General features: G+C 41.5%; 1 protein-coding gene and 1 pseudogene across 2 annotated transcripts in view; one reads left to right on the top strand and one right to left on the bottom strand.

Moving 5' to 3' along the window:
- Positions 1–17,500, top strand: part of LOC138047609 (uncharacterized) — a 100,559-nt gene that overhangs the window by 18,810 nt on the left and 64,249 nt on the right. For both annotated transcript variants that reach the window (XM_068894533.1, XM_068894534.1), the window contains exons 10-14: positions 10,280–10,324; positions 10,684–10,823; positions 13,225–13,444; positions 13,685–13,782; positions 13,982–14,059. In XM_068894533.1, the coding sequence (XP_068750634.1) occupies positions 10,280–10,324; positions 10,684–10,823; positions 13,225–13,444; positions 13,685–13,782; positions 13,982–14,059 (581 nt within the window). The remainder of the gene's footprint in view (positions 1–10,279; positions 10,325–10,683; positions 10,824–13,224; positions 13,445–13,684; positions 13,783–13,981; positions 14,060–17,500) is intronic.
- Positions 16,295–17,500, bottom strand: part of LOC138044985 (uncharacterized) — a 4,471-nt pseudogene continuing 3,265 nt past the window's right edge.

The raw sequence follows: 17,500 nt of genomic DNA, 5'->3' as shown, positions 1-17,500 counted from the left end.
TTTTTACAAGCTGAACTGAAAAAGGAAGCAAAAACTTTGTACAATAGGAATTAAAATGAGACACTATGTTATAAAGGTAATTTTTGGGCTCAGAATGCACGTTTTTATTGGTTTAGCGACAGCTGACCGTGTGTAATGACATCCTTTTTACACCACACTTGCGTGTTAGAAGCATTCCGTCCACGGCATTCTGTTTAGCGGACAAAATTACATAAGATCACTTGTTTCATCAGGCTTTTGAACTTCATGTCATGACTTCTCAATGTTTTATCAATGGTAAAGTGTTAAAGATAGAATAAATTAATTAACTTGTCGATGTAAATGGTTTACCAATGGGAAACCGTTGGAAATTCGCCCAGTAAAAGTGTAAAAAGCACTAAAACCATTGGTTGATATAAAATTTGATGTGCTCAGTACAATGCCGTTATCAAAATGATATGTACATATTGCTGTGACGTCATTATGAGGTCATTTGTCATAGTAAAGTATTGTATTGAGGTCAGACATCAGAGATTTTTGCCAAAGAACAATACAATTTCTGTTTTTTCGTCAAAATATGACAACTGAATAGAGAAACACTTGTAGCCATGATGGCATAGTGAGAACTGCGTTGAATGAAAGTGACGTAGACACTCGTTGAACGTTTCAAGAGTGAAAAAGTGGCAATAAACACCACCTTGAGGGCTAAATATGGATCCATTTATTAACGGGATACACCAGGTTTTGTCTTTGTATCGGAATGTCGGTGAGAAAAAAACACTTGTCAGTTTTTCTTTAGTCAGGAATCACTCTTAACCACGCATTTAGTCGCTTTTGTAAAAATAAACTTGCTAGAGCTGGGATATATAAAGGAAATCACCACAATTTGCTTAAATAGCCTCCAGACAATGAGCGACAAAAGTAGTTGAGACACTCTTAGGAAAAGACGCTTTTTGATATTCAAGCATTTGTTCTATTTTATGTGCATGTAGTGTTAATTCTTTGATACCCCCGGCCCCCCAATTCAATGTTGTGTAGGCACTGTGGTCTGTGCAGTGGAAGAAATAGAAAAATCAACATTGTTTTGGGGGAAAGGGGGGGAAATGTATCCAAGACGCAGAAAATCGAATTTTACTGCCAAGTGTCTCAACACTTTTGTCGCTCATTGAGAGGTAAGTCAATGACACGATTCATTACACAACTGGAACGTTTAATAAGTCTGAGCGATCACAGAAAGAGTTGATACACACAAGAACACGAGGGCAGAATGAGTGAGTCGCTACTGCCCCTGTCTATAACTAATGTACCGCCGACCGGTACTGGCGTAACTTCCTTTTCTTCTTCCCTCGAGCATTACAAATGTGTAGTGAGCTAACTTAGAGCTACACGCTAATAACAAACGGGAACGAATATAAAACTTGTAACGAAAACTATCAATGTTCTATGTGCTACTGTGTTTGGTAAGTTAGTTGGAGTCTAGAACAAAGTCATTGTAACATGCTGGATAACGTTGCACATGTGTGGCCTGCGGGGCGGGGTATTGGCATCAGAGTCACTGTCAGGGGAGTCTATTACTGGGTCAGGATGGGTGTCCTCACGGGGCCCATGTCCACCAGCAGGAAGGTTGACATCAGGAACTTCTTGAGTAGCAGGTGTCGAGATTGCACTCGGTACAACAGGTGGAGATGGTAGGGAATGCACTGGCTGTGCTGGAGGGGCTTCCTCGGATGATGAGTCTGCATCATCGTTGATTAGGGACGGACAGTAGTCTCCTACTCCAGATGGAACCCGATAGCAATCTGAGGTTCACGCGGTACGATATGCTTCGAAGCTGAGAGCCGACAAATTTTCTGATGGTTTTAGTTACTTCCACGACCAAGTAGCGATCGTGTGCTCTAGTTTTCTTGTGATCGGAGTACAGGTAGACTAAGTCACCGACGGTGATGTGCTCAGCTGGGTGGTTCTTGGTGACAGGGGCCTTAGATTTCTTGCTGTGATGGTGGTTGGCGATACGCTGTTCGTGTTGTTGAACGGTGTAGTGGTATCTGCTGGTTTGAGAATTGATCTCGCTGTGTCCACATCTCTCTAGCAAAAAGGCCACGTCATCGGATGCGTGTGGCCTGTCGCTACTGACAGGGTCACAGGAGACACAGGACCTCCTAGTGGGTCGAGTCGGAATAACTCGTTTTCAACCTGTTGAACCGCCCTCTTGGCTACAAGGTTCTTGTTCCGATTCTTGGCATTTCCAATCTGTATGGTGATTATGTGGTGTTTGAGAAGGAGATTGTCTGTTAGTGCTTTGAATCCTGAGACAGGGTCAGTGCCTATGACGGCTGACGGTCCATCTAGTGGATGCATTTGGACCCAAAGGCGGATTAGGGCATCACGTACATGTGTAGAGTGTTGTGTCGTTCATCCTCCAGCAGAGTTGTTGCTGTGAAGGAGGTCACACACTCACGGAAAACTAGTATGAGCTGTCTCGAGCGCTTGATAACATCTGCGGCAAACGATACGCCAATGGCATCAGGCGGAGGGGAAGATGACTGCTCCTCTCGCATTTCCGGGGTTAGGCGCAGGGAAGCACATCGGTGGCAAGCTTGAGTCACACGGTCAATGGCCTTGTCCATGTCCAGAGCATACAGATAGCAGTTGGTTACAGCTTTGAGTTGATGACTGGATGGGTGGCCGAGTTGGATGTGTAGAGTCTTTCTAGTACTTGTCGGGGAATGATAATGCATTCATGTGTTGGTGCGAGAGGCTGGTCGGGCTTAACAACAAGTAAGCCATCTTTCGCAGTGGTTACTACATTGAGGTACCTCTTAACATCCCTCATGTTCGTCAGCTTCTTTGAAGGACGTGTTCCCTGTTGTAGGTGGGCATAAGTGCATCGTAAATTGGGGCATTCGGCCTGTGTGGTCAACCAGGCGGTGCCGCTGGTGAATGGGAGGTCCTTGGTGCCACTAAGTATGTCTAGGGTGGATGTGTGTCTGACAACTGAATCTTGGGTGAGTTTCGTAAACGCGCAGACCTGGCAGGCCTCATCTTCACACGGGGCGGCATTACGGCTGGAGAAATCCAAAGGCAGTATTGCGGAGCCGGATACCTGTCGTACAGAGGCCTGGTATCGGCTCACGGTAGACAGGAACGTCGACACACGGGGGCTCACGGAAAGTGTAGTTTGCCGTCACGGGTGACATATAGGGTGACGCCTATTCCAGGTTTCTGGACGGCGCTGTCTGTCACAATCCACAGTTGATCACCAGGTTTCGGGAGCGAGATGGTGTGGGTACTGGATAGGGCTGCCTGGGCGTTGCGGAAAGACGTTCTTAGGTCATCTGTCCACTGGATCGTTTCATTAGATTCGTGGCCAGCAACAGTGTTGTCAAGTTTTGCGAGGAGTGTAGAGCATCCGGGAATGAGAGCACCTTGAAAGCTCCAATGAAGGACCGCATCCGGGCTACGGTGTCGGGTGCAGGGCACAAGGCAAGGGAGGCGATGCGGTGTGGGCTGGCACTTACGGTGCCACAGTTCCAAATCCAGCCTAGTATTGTTGTGGATTGTGGGTTGATGCTGGTCTTTGATGCGGAAAGGCGGAGATCGCATTTGTGGAGGCTTGTAAAACTTTTGTCCAGTTTTGCAGGAGTTCTTCCGGGGAGTCGCCTTCCCAATACAGGTCATCGGCGATTTTAGCGACAGTGCCTTCCTCTACCAGGTCACCGAGTACTCGGCTCATGAGCTCTTCGAGGGCCGTCTCTGACCCTGGCATGCCCATGGCGGACTGCGCATACACATGCACACCCCGGGATTGGTGTAGCAATGCCACAATATTTCATAGAGTCGCGTGAAAGTGGAATCTGGTAGAATGCGCTGGCCAGGTCTGTCGCGACGATGTGTTTCCACTGGGCGATAAGACAAAGGGTGGAGTCGACATCGGGCATGAGAGAAGGCTGAGGCTTGCTGTAACGACTGACGTCAGGAAATGCGGTGACTAGGCGGTGACCACCGTTGGCTTTCTTGATGAGAAAAGACGGGTTTAGGTACTCAACTGCAACGTTGATGTCTTCGGGGCATCTAAAGACACCCAATGTTTCTAGTTCGTCAAACTTCTGTTGTAGCTCCAGAAGCTGGTGACGGGCATACTGCGGCAGCCGGCCTTTCCGTTGGGGAGGTTCCACAGGACCCATGTTTACCCTGGCTTCGAATGGACCTACTGCACCATTGTAACCTTTGAAGGTCGAAGACATGGTCGTACTCATCCAGGAGTGAGGTAAATTTGATATGGCTCTGATATGGCAAGGAAGTAAGTTGTCTGGGTCAAGACAAACGTTTGCAGAGTGTTTCGTGTCGGTCTGAAGTACAGGTGGCTTGGGTTGTGGCGTGGTTTGCAGTTGTGGGTCGTTGTGGTAGGCATCCGGTGCATACACGGCGCTTACCTGACAGAAGTGCTCATTTCTCTTGAGGAAATGTGGCTGGGGAGACAGATTGGGGATGCGTATCTTTCCTGCGGTGCTGGAGATGATAGCCGGGGTTGGCCACATTTGGGAAGCTGATAGCTGTCTTATGCTGGGCGCGTCGGTCCGGAGTTCCAATGCATATACAGAGTTGCGGGGTGCATCACTCAGTAAGTTGACTTCAAGGAAGAGGGAGAAGAACGTAGTACCCATAGTGGTGGATGGACCCGTCTCCAAGGATTACTTGTTGCTTGACAGGGTGTACTGCAATATCATTTGTTTCCATGAAGGGGGTCCCTGCCAGTACATCTACGTCGAGATTTTCAATGACGAGGCCTTCGAAGGTAAATGTCCAGTCTTCACGGGTGAATGATAAGCTCATCTCACCAACCACGTGCAAGGGAGAAGAGCCATCTGCTTGGTGGACTGATTGAGAACTGGGCTTCACTTGGCAGCCGAGATGTTGGTCGACAGTGTGACGGTTCATGTTCCCTGTTGGGCCACTGTCAATGGTTATGCGCACTGGGTGGTGTGCATGGAATGTATCAAGATATGGAGACTGGCGGGTCTGTATGTGGAAGACATGAGTGCTGGGACTAGGACCAGGATCATCAGTGGCGCTGTCTGGCTTGTCTACAAGGGGTCTGGTTTCAGGATCAGCGGGGTCATCGAAGATGTCAGTGATTAGTCTGGCCCTAGCTATGTACCTACGATCCTGTTCCGGAAGGAAACTGCATTTGCTAAGGAAATGGCCGATCTCAGGCCGGTTACCCTGTTTACATAGCGGGCAGGACCTGGACGAACGGTTGGGTCATGTGCTCACCTTGTACTGGGATCTGTTGCCAATAGGTTTGTGATAACTACTAACAGCGGTGCGCATGATCTTAGTGTCGTTGGCGGTGCGTATCTCATCGAGTTGGGAGGTGAGTGCCTGAGATATTTGTGGCTTTATGAATGCTAGAATTTGGTGCCATATCGTTGTTTCACTAGTTTGGGTAACTCAGGGTTAATTAATCTGAGCCAGGTCAGTACGGTAAAATTCTCCAGTGTAGGAGTTAGTTTCTTGTCTTCAATGGTAACGTCACCATGGTGGGAAAGGCTGTTAGCGTGGAGTAGGGTGTCCTCTACAAAGGCCATGAGTCTCTGGAAGAGGTCTTCAGGGCGTTCGTCGGCTTCCAGATGTAGGTTTGCAAAATCAGGGAAGTGCGCTCCTGTGATTTGGAAGCCAAAATGCTCGCGTATCATGTTCCAAACAGACTGAATGGAAATTGAATTCTTTACCAAGGTGTTCCTTGATATAACGGGGCAATAGTTGGCTATCACACCGCTGCCACCACGTCAGTAAATAAAGTAGAGGTAAGTCGATGACACATACATACATACATACATAGTTTATTTGATAACGCAGGTTACAGAATGCGCAAGACTGAAGTCCTGATGTGGACCTGCCTATCTACTATTTAAGACAAAAGTATGTACATGTGAATAAATAGAAAAACAACCGAAATAAATAATAAATATAATAATAATACAAATATAAATATATAGCACTATGAACTACAATTTAAGAATATGGTTAAGAACTAGATAAAATAATCATCAAAATTTTAAAAATTCAGACACAGTTTAATTAAGATAAGATCAATAAAAAAATTCCTCGTTCCTGTTTCTTATCATGGAAGATTCCTTATTATAACTTATAGAATTAATTAAGTCCTTACTAGATCTAAGTCTTTTTTTAAAATATTCTAGGCTAGAAGACTTTTTGATCGAATCAGGAAGTGAATTCCATGCAATGGCAGCTCTATGCCTAAATGTCAGCCTGCCAATTTCTGATTTAGGACTTGGAAATTTGATATTCATGGATTTCCTCAGGCAGTAAGATGATTCTTTTAACATCACTAGATCATTTAAAACATTGGTATTGTATCTATAGTAGGATTTATAAGCTTCTACTAACAGTCTCTTAGTATAAAAAAATGATAAATTGTTCCAGCCTTTCAATTTATTTAATTGATCAGCATTCGAATTTCTTGAAAGTTTGTAAATAAGTTTAGAAGCTCGTATATGAGCACGCTCAAGATCATCCATTAGTGCAGGTGAGCAAGAACCCCATACTAGTATTCCGTATAAGACACTTGGAAGTACAGTCCTAAAATAAATGGTCTGTAGAATGGATGATGGCAAGAATTTGATTCTTCTGAGGACTGCTATTTTCTTATTAAAAGATTTTAACAGGCTTTTAGTATGTTCTTGCCAAGAAAGATTACTGTCTATAGTTACTCCTAGACATTTACATGATGATTTAAATTCAATAAATTTTCCCCCATACTTCAAAGGCAACCATGGGCCAATGAATCTTTGTTTAGATAATAATAAGGCTTCTGACTTAGTTTCATGAGCAATCAATCTGTTAGCACTACACCAACTAAGAACTTGATCTAGTATATCTTGCATGGTCTTAAATATAGTGTCGATATTATCACTTACTGTAAATATGGTAGTGTCATCAGCAAACATATAAAGTTCTCCTGAGGTTATAAATTCAGGAAAGTCATTGACATAAAGAGAGAACAGTTTAGGTCCTAAAATTGACCCTTGTGGTACTCCAAACTTGATAAAGCTAGTGTCTGATTTCACTTCATGAACTTGAACAAATTGGTTGCGATTTGACAGGTAGCTTCTCATCCAAGATAGTAGATTTCCTGATATACCAACAGCTTTCAACTTTTGTAATAAGATGGTATGGTTCACCGAGTCGAAAGCCTTCCTGAAGTCAATAAACAGAACACCAACTTTGAGATTTTTATCTAGGGCCCACTTCCAAGTGTCAGTAAGATGAAGAAGGAGACCTTCTGTAGAATGATTTTTGCGAAAGCCCCATTGATTGTCACTAAGCAGGTCCTGAGCTTCAATGTGGTTGTCTATGCTGTCACTTATGATGTCTTCAAGAATCTTTCCTGGAATACTTAAGAGAGATATGGGCCTGAAGTTACTCATATCAGTGGGTGCTCCCTTTTTTAGAACTGGCTTAACACGTGAGAGTTTCCAGTTTGTTGGAAAAACTGAATCATCTATACTTTTCTTGAAAACTGGCAGCAGGCTATGGATAGAGGATTCCCCAAGGAGTTTGAGGTCCTTGGGTGAGACTAGGTCCGGCCCAGTAGCTTTATTCGGGTTTGATGATTTTTCAATTTTTTTCTTCACTAGCTCCCAATTTAACTCTATGTCACATCTTGTAGGAGTGACTCTTGTGACATAAGAAGTTAAGGTGTTTTGATCAAGAGGTTCTAAATTCTTTGTAAGTTCTTCACTGATATTAATAAAGAACTCATTAAAGTAAGAAGCTTTTTCTAGATCACTGGTTAATACATCTTCACTGTCAGTTATTATAGGACCAATAGTGCTGTCCTTACTTTTCCTTAGAATCTTGTTGGTTAATTTCCAAAATTGCTTAGGATCTTTAGAGTTATTAAATTCCTGTTCCCAGTAAGCTGCTTCCGCTTGTTTTAACAACTTTTTTACTTCATTTCTCTTGGATTTATATAATTCCCATTTGGCTTGATCTTGAGATGACTTGGCTTCTTTAAGTAACTTATAGCGAAGATTTATGTGCTTCCTTATGTAAGTAGAAATCCAGGGTAAAGATTTGCATCTTATTTTAGCATTCCTAGTTGGGAGGTGATAGTTAACTATATCCTTATATAAGTAGTCCCACAGGTACAAGCTATCGTCGACGTCGTCAAAAATAGCAGCTAATTGCCACGGCGCATGTTCCATATCATTCCTAAATTGTTTAATGTCAAGTGATTTGTATGCTTTAGTTGTTATATACTTGGGTTTAGGATTAACTCTAGTAGTCATAAAGACAGCAAATACTAAGTGATGATCAGAAATACCAAGGTCAATTGCGCCAGAGGTTTTCACTTTAGCTGGTTGACTGGTGATGATGAGGTCAATGAGAGACTTTGAAGTAAGTGTAACTCTTGACGGGCAGGACATGATGTTTTTCAGGCCAAAAGAGGAAATTATCCTTTTCAGCCTTCTTCCATATTGAGATTCAATATTACTTGATCCTTTTAACATGTCGGAATTGAAGTCGCCCAAAAGAATAATATTTTTCCTTCTTAGCCAGATGTTTTCTAGCACGTTCCTGAAATGATTGAAAAATAAGGAGTCTAGAGGTGGTCTATAAATACATCCTATCAGGAAAGATTGTGATCTTATTGTTACATTTAGCCATGCCGCTTCTAAATGGGTGCAATTCCAACGGGTTACCAAATAAGCAGTAAGGTTCGCTTTGAAATATATTAAGACACCTCCTCCAGGACCTGAATCACGATCTCTTCTCACAAAACTGTATCCATTGATATTGATCCATTCATCTGGAATATCTTCTCTTAAATGGGTTTCCGAGATGCCCAGGATATCAAAACTAGCTTGATCTAAAATATTATGGACTTCTGGTAGCTTATTTAGTAAACCATTGATGTTAAGATGAGCAATTTTCAAGTTCCTGTCACCAAGTTGTTGATTCAAGACAAAGAAAGGATCGTCTCCTTGCTCCAAGACACTAGCGAAGTCGCCATCTTCCAGGTTCACTTGATTATAGTCAGAGGTCTGCTGCAGTAACATACACTTCGGGCAAAGCCAGGAGAGATTTTCCAAGTTGATCATTTGTTGGTATTCACGAGGAGTAACTGAACCACATTTTATATGGCACCATTGTAGGCAGTTATCACATTCAATGGCACGGTGGTTAGAAGCGACAGTTCTCGAGCAAATTGAGCATTTGTCCTTAGTCGTATTAGATGCTGCTGTTTGAGGGCCAGGGTTAATGGCTACATCACCACTTGTACTTATCCTGTTGATCTGGAAACGAGAAGTGGCATTCGGATAGTAACTAATCGACAAGGAGAGAAATTTCTTCCTTCGCACATGTTGTTTTACTATTGGCACTTGAGCTTGTTCAGGAACGGAAACCAGGAATATTGATCTTTCAGGTTGAAATAAATAAGTAGAATCTCTCCTGACGTCTTGAGAAGTATTTATCTTGATATTAAGAACGAGGTAAACAAAAATTATGGCTATTAAGTGTCTTATACTGGACAAAGAAGACGGAGATAAAAATATAACCGCCATCTTGCCCCACGATTCGTTAAATCTGAGTGATCACAGAAAGACTTGATACACACAGGGCCGAATGAGTGAGTTGCTACTCCCCCTGTCATTAACTTATGTACCGCTCACTGGTACTGGCAATTTCACTTCAAAGATGTAATTGAAATATTTTTGGGCTTACAGACACTGTGGCCTTATTTGCTAAAGAATCCACATAATTTTTTTCAGATTTAGGGTATTCTTCCGGGCAAGTTCTCTGCAAAACAAAGGTGGTGACCCCCTATTTTTTTTTTTGCATTTCTGACATGACTAACTCATCATCTTTCAATGGTAAAATTTGCAGAAAAAAATCAATGTTAAAAAATTTCCGTGCGAACGTACTTAATGAATGTTTAGGTTTCTTTCTGTATTGGTAAAACAGAGACCTGTGAACAAGACCTGTGATCTGAGACTTGTGTTTTGTACCAGACGGTAAATAAGTATGGCTAACGTTTTATTATGATAAAACGTATTTAAATTCTTGTGAAAGATGGACAAAGAGCATGACTTCCTGATATTGAGTGGTAGGTTATTCCATAAACAGTAAATATCATACATTATTGTGTCGGTGCAATTCTTAAATGTTTGCTTATGACTAAAAGGGACAGTATGTGTTAGGTGATCAACATCATGTAACGGCTTAACACATAAATGAAACGATACATAGTGAAAAATGATTCTTTTTGCAGTTACTAAAAGCACATTCAAGGTTCATCCATGTCCAAGATGGTCAGGTAAGGCCTAACTTTGATTTTATTGCTGAGAAAACTGCCACAAAGGCAAGCATGCTTTTTGCCATGTTAAGAGAACCTTGATATTATAAAGTAATAATTTGAAAGTCATTTTGTTAGCACGTGAAGCGACTGGTTAGTATGAGATTTGCATTAAATTTAGTCAGTTAACAAATGATTAGAAGCTTTTCAAAATACATTTGGCAATGACTGCATAGATCCTATTATTCAAGGTGTTCTAACCCCTGTCATTCTGCGTGAAAATAATCCACACTTTCTTCTTGTATTACGGAAATCATTATTTTAAAATATTTATCAGTCTGAACTGTAAATTGGCATATCTTCCCTTTATTAATCTGTAGAGGGTGTTGTCCTCTTTGAAAGAACATGCAAAGGCAATCTTGGAACCACCTAAGCCTAAGTCAGCATCTGTAACAACCTATCGCACTCAAAATGACACGGCTGGAGTATGGAAACGAATTTTCAGTTATGCTTCTGTCAGGTCAGTGAAACAATGAGAAGGACTTTCATCCAATCAAAATCTAAGTAAGTCATCATAAATTTTATAGGTTATTGGACCATATAGAAATAAGCAATTCAAATAACCACAGCAGCATTTTAAGAAACAATTTACTGGATTCAGAAACCTGGTGCTAATTATTTCGATAGAAAGACAGTTATGTTAGATTCAACCCAGTTGGTGATCCGGGAGAGGTTTTAACTGGGGCATCAGCATTGAAACCGTGATTGGCCTGAAAACTTGCCCATGCAGCCTCCTGATATGGACATGAAGAAAGAAAAGGTACCAGTAATTTGATTTTACTGTGATTATCCTTACTGTAAGAAACTTAAGCAATTCCTTTGGGGATTAGATACTTGTATTAGTAAAATATAACACTAATGTGAGCTACATTGTACATGATTTGATGGCACAGTCAATATTTCGTTTATTTTTGTATTTGTATTGATGCTGTTACGATGGCAACGATATCTATCATGTTACTGGTTACTGTTTTGGTTAGGTTAAGAGAGTTAGTGTATGGAGGTCCCCTTTCTCCCAGATGTCAATCTTAGTAACAGGGTCAAATGTACAAAATTTCACAAATTAAAGCAGTAGTGTTCCATTTTGGAATGGAAAGGGATTCTGAGGACCTGGTGAAAACAATAATTATTGCTGCGAACTGTAATTCAATTAGATGTGTGAATTCAATGCTCTTTATTAGATAATTTTGCTAGAGAAGCACTGGTCTGATTGCATTGCACTTAGGAAATCCTATATTCAGTTTCTCAGTTTCCAAGAAAAGAAACTGTCACAGTGGTAAACCACAAAGCTTTGTAAATTAGAGCCTTTGAAGCCTTTAACAATGTTTTGCTGAACTCTACAAACTTAAAAGAAGCACACAATTTCCATGCGAAATTTGATCAGAGGCTTTCAGAATCTTAAGCAGTTGCCAAATTAAAGCACTTGAAAATTTTGGCAACGTAAAAATTTGAAATGTGGTTGCTGGTATTGTGACGCAAAGGGTAGTAGCATGGAGTCCATTATATTTGTTTTTCCCTTGAAGTTAATAAATTTTCTTCTTAAGAAGATTCTTAAGTTCCCAATGGTCACTTTTGCCCGACTGCACTATTTGAAGTTCATATAATATGGGGTCAAGTGTGGAGAGAGCAAGCATGTTGTTTTCATAGGATACCAGTCTATTGCAACCAGAACTTTTAAAGGACATGTTCAGTCTAGTAAAAATACTCCCAAAATACGGTGGCCATTAGCAGATTTCTACATTCCATTTGGAATGTATTTGTAATTTTTGCTTCAAACGTTTTGAGAGGGATTGGGGGGGGGGGGGGGGGTGTTGTAGTGTCAATTTGAGCAGCAGCATAGTATTGATCACAATAAGAATAATGGGCATGTTTTTCAAACTTTGGCTGTGTTTTGTTTATAATAATTTCAACAGAAATATATATTAGACTGTAATTTTAAGTGCTATACAATGTTCTAATGTCATCCTTCAGAGTGTTAGCCCTATTAATGCAGTGGGCCCCACCTTTGGGTTTGGATTGATCATAACATTGAGAAGAACCTTTCAGTTTTCCGAAAAGTTTAGTTTGGGCACAGTTTCTAGAAGCCTTACTTTGGTCAATATTATCTGAGACATTCGTTCATTGATGTAGCATTACAAGACAAATTGAGGCAAGATATCACAGATAAAGTTTGCTGTTTATTTAATAGGACATTTGCATGATGACGCCATATGACTACAAGTACCAGAATCCTGCAGGTTTCGCTTGTTTCATGTTAATTAGAGCTATTGTTATTTTTACCCCACTGGGAATACAAAATTTAAATATGAAAAGAAAAACAAACTGAATTGTGGCAGTTGTAGTCAAATGATGCCATCGTGAAAATTGCCTATTGCTTAAATTAATTTCAGCTGTAAAACAGTTTCCATACTCATATGTTGTGTAGCTAATTTGCAGGTGTTTTTCCGTGGAGCAATATATATTTATATATTATTCTCTACCACTCCTTGTGTATGTGTATTGTTATGTATGTGCGCCGTTCTGGCTGCATGAACCTGACTCAGCTCTAAATTTTGGATATATTTCTCCCTTAGCAATTATTTTTTTACCTCTGGGGTTGAAATATATTCTTTCTAATGTTATGGCAGTAACGTATAATCGATCATCATTACTTTCTGTAAGATTCTGTTGGAGAAATTCAACCCTTAATAGCAAGCCTTTGTCACATTTGGGTGGAATGCCTTGAAGTCTGTGGGTGTGTTAAAGAAAACTCGAGGGAAGCGTGATGGCACAAAATATCAAGTGGACGGGTTAGGGTTATAAGAATGTATGTATGCTAGGGTATTTTAAGGTTTGATCTATTTAATTTATCTATGCAACAGTTTAAGCTCAAAAGATGATGTCCTGGAGTTTGACACAAAAATCAGTGAAGATGACATGGGTGGAAGTAGCAACACTACTGGTGAATTTGATCTTGGTACAGCTGTTGAGTTGCTGGGTTTGGATGATGAGGACGCCAAGACACAGGCCAGTAAACTGCAAGGGGCATACATGTCTTTTCTTCTGCTACGGCACCTTAGGTTGAGGGACCTACAGAGATCGGTAAGACATTTACCATTCAAAGTCGTGAGAAAAAGGGACTTTATGGTGCTAACTTCAGTTTCTCAGTATATGTTTGTCACGATCTTGTTGTGATGTACATGGTTTATAAACAAAGTCAATCTTACTATTGGAATTCTTTTATTACCCGTAAATAAACATGTCAGGGATTGTTTTTTCTCAGTCAGTTTTGAAAAAAGATTAGTCTTGTCATGTTAATAGTTCCCTTTTTTTTGTCTCTAGTGTCTTGGAATCCTGAATTACTTTCAATCAACTGAAAGAACATTAGTAATAAACGATTGTGGTCTTTCTCTGGAAGGAGGAAAACTAAAGACATCCACGTATGTTAGCTAACCTATCTCTTTGTCTCAGTCTATTTTTTGGCTGTGGTTTGCTGTGTTCATTTTTATCTTATATCGCCATTGTTATTGTTGTTGGTTATATCTCTTCGGCAAAGAGGTGATGTTTTATTTACCTACTGAAACCTCCTCAGAACGTGTCATCATTGTCAATGAATTAGCAGAACTTGTGTGATTTTAGGCATCAAGTGTTTCATGGAGGAGGAATTTCTGGGATTGGATCACACCAGTACGTCCATAACACACCAGCTGACTACAGGTTGTTAGTAAAAGACTTCATTACCCATTATTTGGTAATAATTATTTTGAAGAAGAGCACCCCCAAAGAACTGTTGGCCGACTCTTTGGCAACAGATGACTAACTGTTGGTTGACAGTTGGTCGACAGTTGGCCATTTGTTGGCTAACAGCTTGTTGTGTGTCAGCCAACAGTTGGTCGTTTGTCTGCTGACAAACTGTGGTGATGAGATACAATAATATTATAAAATTAAACGATACTTACCTGTAAGTTGAAGTTTGATTGAGATTCTATCGAGTAACCAACTGCACCAAGGCATCACATGAGATTGCCAAGTGCATGGGCAACATTAGTATTTACAGCCTAAATGTGAATGTTTTGTACCAGGGAAAATATACGCAGCATGTATGTGTAACCTCAGAAGACAGGCAAAGAAACTTGGGTGGGTATGGCTAGGTTATGTTACCCTGAAGCCAGGGTGGGCATGTGATCCCTTGGTGCAGTTGGTGACTCGACAGAATCTCAATCAAACTTCAAGTTACAGGTAAGTCTCCTTTCATTTTATAATTCTATCTCGTCACCACTGCCCCAGGGATCCCATGAGATTTTAAAGCTAACATTCACATGTCGACAAAGCTAAATCTGCTTCACTTGCAAATAAAGCTCTTCTCTTTGTTGAAGCTCTTCGCCCAATCGCACCTTGTTCGGGTACCTCAGCTCTTTCAGCTTTTGTCAAGCGCTTTACTCCGACAGAGCTGTGCAAATTGTTTCCTAGACTTCCTTTTGGTCCAGAAAAGTTAGCCCTAACTTGAAAAATTTTCTTTGTCAGCGTTTAGGGTTCCCTAACCCTAGCGTTCCGAGCAGTTTCGGCAAATAGTTCCCAAGTCGTTGTCTCGCGGAAACACATCTCCTAGAAGAAGCTCCAGACTTTGACACGTTTTTGTCTTCTGCTTCCTGGAAAATAACTTTCTTCGTAACGCTGGATTGTCTACCAGTTTGCCACATTGAAGACAAATGTTGTCCGGCACAGCAACCCGAATAAAAGTTTTAGTTGGTGTATTTTCCTCCTCCATTCAATTACCAAACCATTGATCGATTTCGCGAGGTGCGAAAAGTATTTATATAATAACCCAAGTTATTCACGGATTTTGATTGGTTCTTGCCTATGATCTATTAGAGGTCAGACCCACGATTGACGTCACCATCAGCTTTTATGCGAATAAAGTTTAATTCTTTATTATATAAAACAAATAGATTCCATGTAGCCGTGGGTCTGTTCAGTAATAGATCACAGAAGACGTCAAAATGTGGTAAGAACATCAGTGACACACTCGGCTATCGCCTCGTGTGACACTTTTTTGTTCCTACCACATTTTGACGGTACTGAACAGACGCACAGCAACATGGAATCTATTTGTTAATTTGACAGTTTGACAGGCAGCACTGCATGCAGCATCCTAAGAAGTTCGCACCAAAATGACGTCACTTGATGTGATTCGCTGCAAGGGAAACAAGTCGAGCTTTCGCTCTCTCGCGCTCCGCGCTCGTACGATCGCGCTTTGCACTCTCTGTCGCGCTCAAAAGCTCGAAGTACACACAAAGTCTTGTTCACAGGGTGTGCCGTAAGCAAGACAGAAGGGGTCTTGAACCCGGGTCTGCTTTGTCTCACATGCTCTGGAAGGGGGAACTCGTATGATGACTCAGTTACTTTCGTACAGCTGATATCCAACATATGCAGGCTCTGACCCCTTTGAGCAGAAACCAATGCAGTAAGCATCAGTAATTTCAGTATCAAGGATTTCAAATCCAAAGCCTCAATGGGAGTTTGAGAGGCCAGCTAAGTTAGCACTGTCTGGACATTCCAGGTTGTGTGGTACCTAGGAGTTGGAGGGTTGCACTTGTAAATTCCTCTCATGAAGCGACACACCAAAGGATGGTTACCAATAGCGTGATTGTGTGGGGAGAACAACTGCTGAAACTGCCCTTCTTGCTGTGCTTAGAATGAAATATATATTTTAAACCTTTTTCATGTAAGGTGACTAAAAAGTCACAGTTCCTACAGGATGATTGTATGGATTACTTTCCCGTCCACTACAAACGCTGAACCACTTTGCAGGGCTGTCATTAAGGGCCGAGAGACGGGATTTTCCCCTCATTTTTTGAGGTATATTCCCGGCTACTTTGATGTAAAACTAGCATGTTGACTTCACTACAGTAACTCGAATCCCGGCTATTTTTTTGTATTTCCCCACCTGCATCAAGAATTAGTGACAGCCTTGCACTTTGTGATATGTGGTTGGTACTGCTTATGGGTGCTGTCCGAACATGACTGCATGATAATTGAGGTAGCTGCGTCTGAAATGCTTCTCTCGAGGATGCTTTCTCGGAGACAGCACATGCCAACAGTCTTAGCTTCTTTCCCAGTGGATGGGAGTTCCTGCTGTGAGGCTGAGTTAGCAGAGTGCTGAAGTTGGGCAGAATCCGAGGATGATCCACTGAGAGACGAAAGCGCACTGGAAACCATAGTTGCGTAGGCCACAGGGGTACAAGAATCACTCCTGAGGAAAGGTCTTCCTCTACTTTCTGAAGGCAAAGGGCTATCAAGCTGAAAGGAGGAAAGGCATAGAAGTAATAAGGAACAAAATGGAATGAAAATGCACCAGTAAACATGGCACCTGGGTCTGGCCTCCATGATGCATAGGTTGGCACCTTATAGTTAAGCCTCGATGCAAATTTGAAGAATAGTATTGTAAACTACAGAAGATAACGACCACTCTGTGGTGTCATTAGTGTTCCTAGACTCTCTATCTGCCTCCACAGTTTTGATGCCAGGAGTGTGGGAGGCACTAAGCCAGATATTTCTCTGTGAACGCCAGTCCCAAATTTGGAAGACAAGGTCATTACAGACATGAGATTTAATTCCCCCCCTCCCGCCATGGCATTAAGATAAGCCACCATGGTGGTGTTATCTGACTGAATGCAAATATGTATGTTGCTTGCATTGCTACATAATGATTTGAGTCCAAGTAGCACAGCCTTCATCTCTAGATAATTAATGTGATACTGCTGTTCCTCCAAAGCCCAAAACCCTCCTGTTTGGTTATCCACCTCATCAGTTTGTCACGAGAGGCCCTCGAAATAATCACTGGCCCATCATAATGTCCTTTGGAATGGTGAAGAGCTAGCAATTTATCTTTCTCCAGCTGCCTATAGTGGAGACCTCCAAACTGTACACCAAGAAAACTTGAAACAAGTAAGTCTATTACATGAGCCAATTCTCTAATTCAATAGCTAATTCTCACAGGCTGATGTAACATAAGCAGCTTTAGCTAGTGGAAGCTGAGTATTTAGTAAAAACCCCAAGAATTCAAGTTCTTGAGTAGGTTTTAACAGTGAAATGTCTGGGTGGATGACAAACCCCAGACTACTTAATTTCTCAGCAGTATCCTTGATGTTCTGTTGG

Source organism: Montipora capricornis, chromosome 4 (assembly GCF_036669925.1).
Source record: "Montipora capricornis isolate CH-2021 chromosome 4, ASM3666992v2, whole genome shotgun sequence".
In the NCBI taxonomy this organism is placed as follows: domain Eukaryota; kingdom Metazoa; phylum Cnidaria; class Anthozoa; order Scleractinia; family Acroporidae; genus Montipora; species Montipora capricornis.
This window is presented reverse-complemented; position numbering and strand designations above follow the sequence as displayed.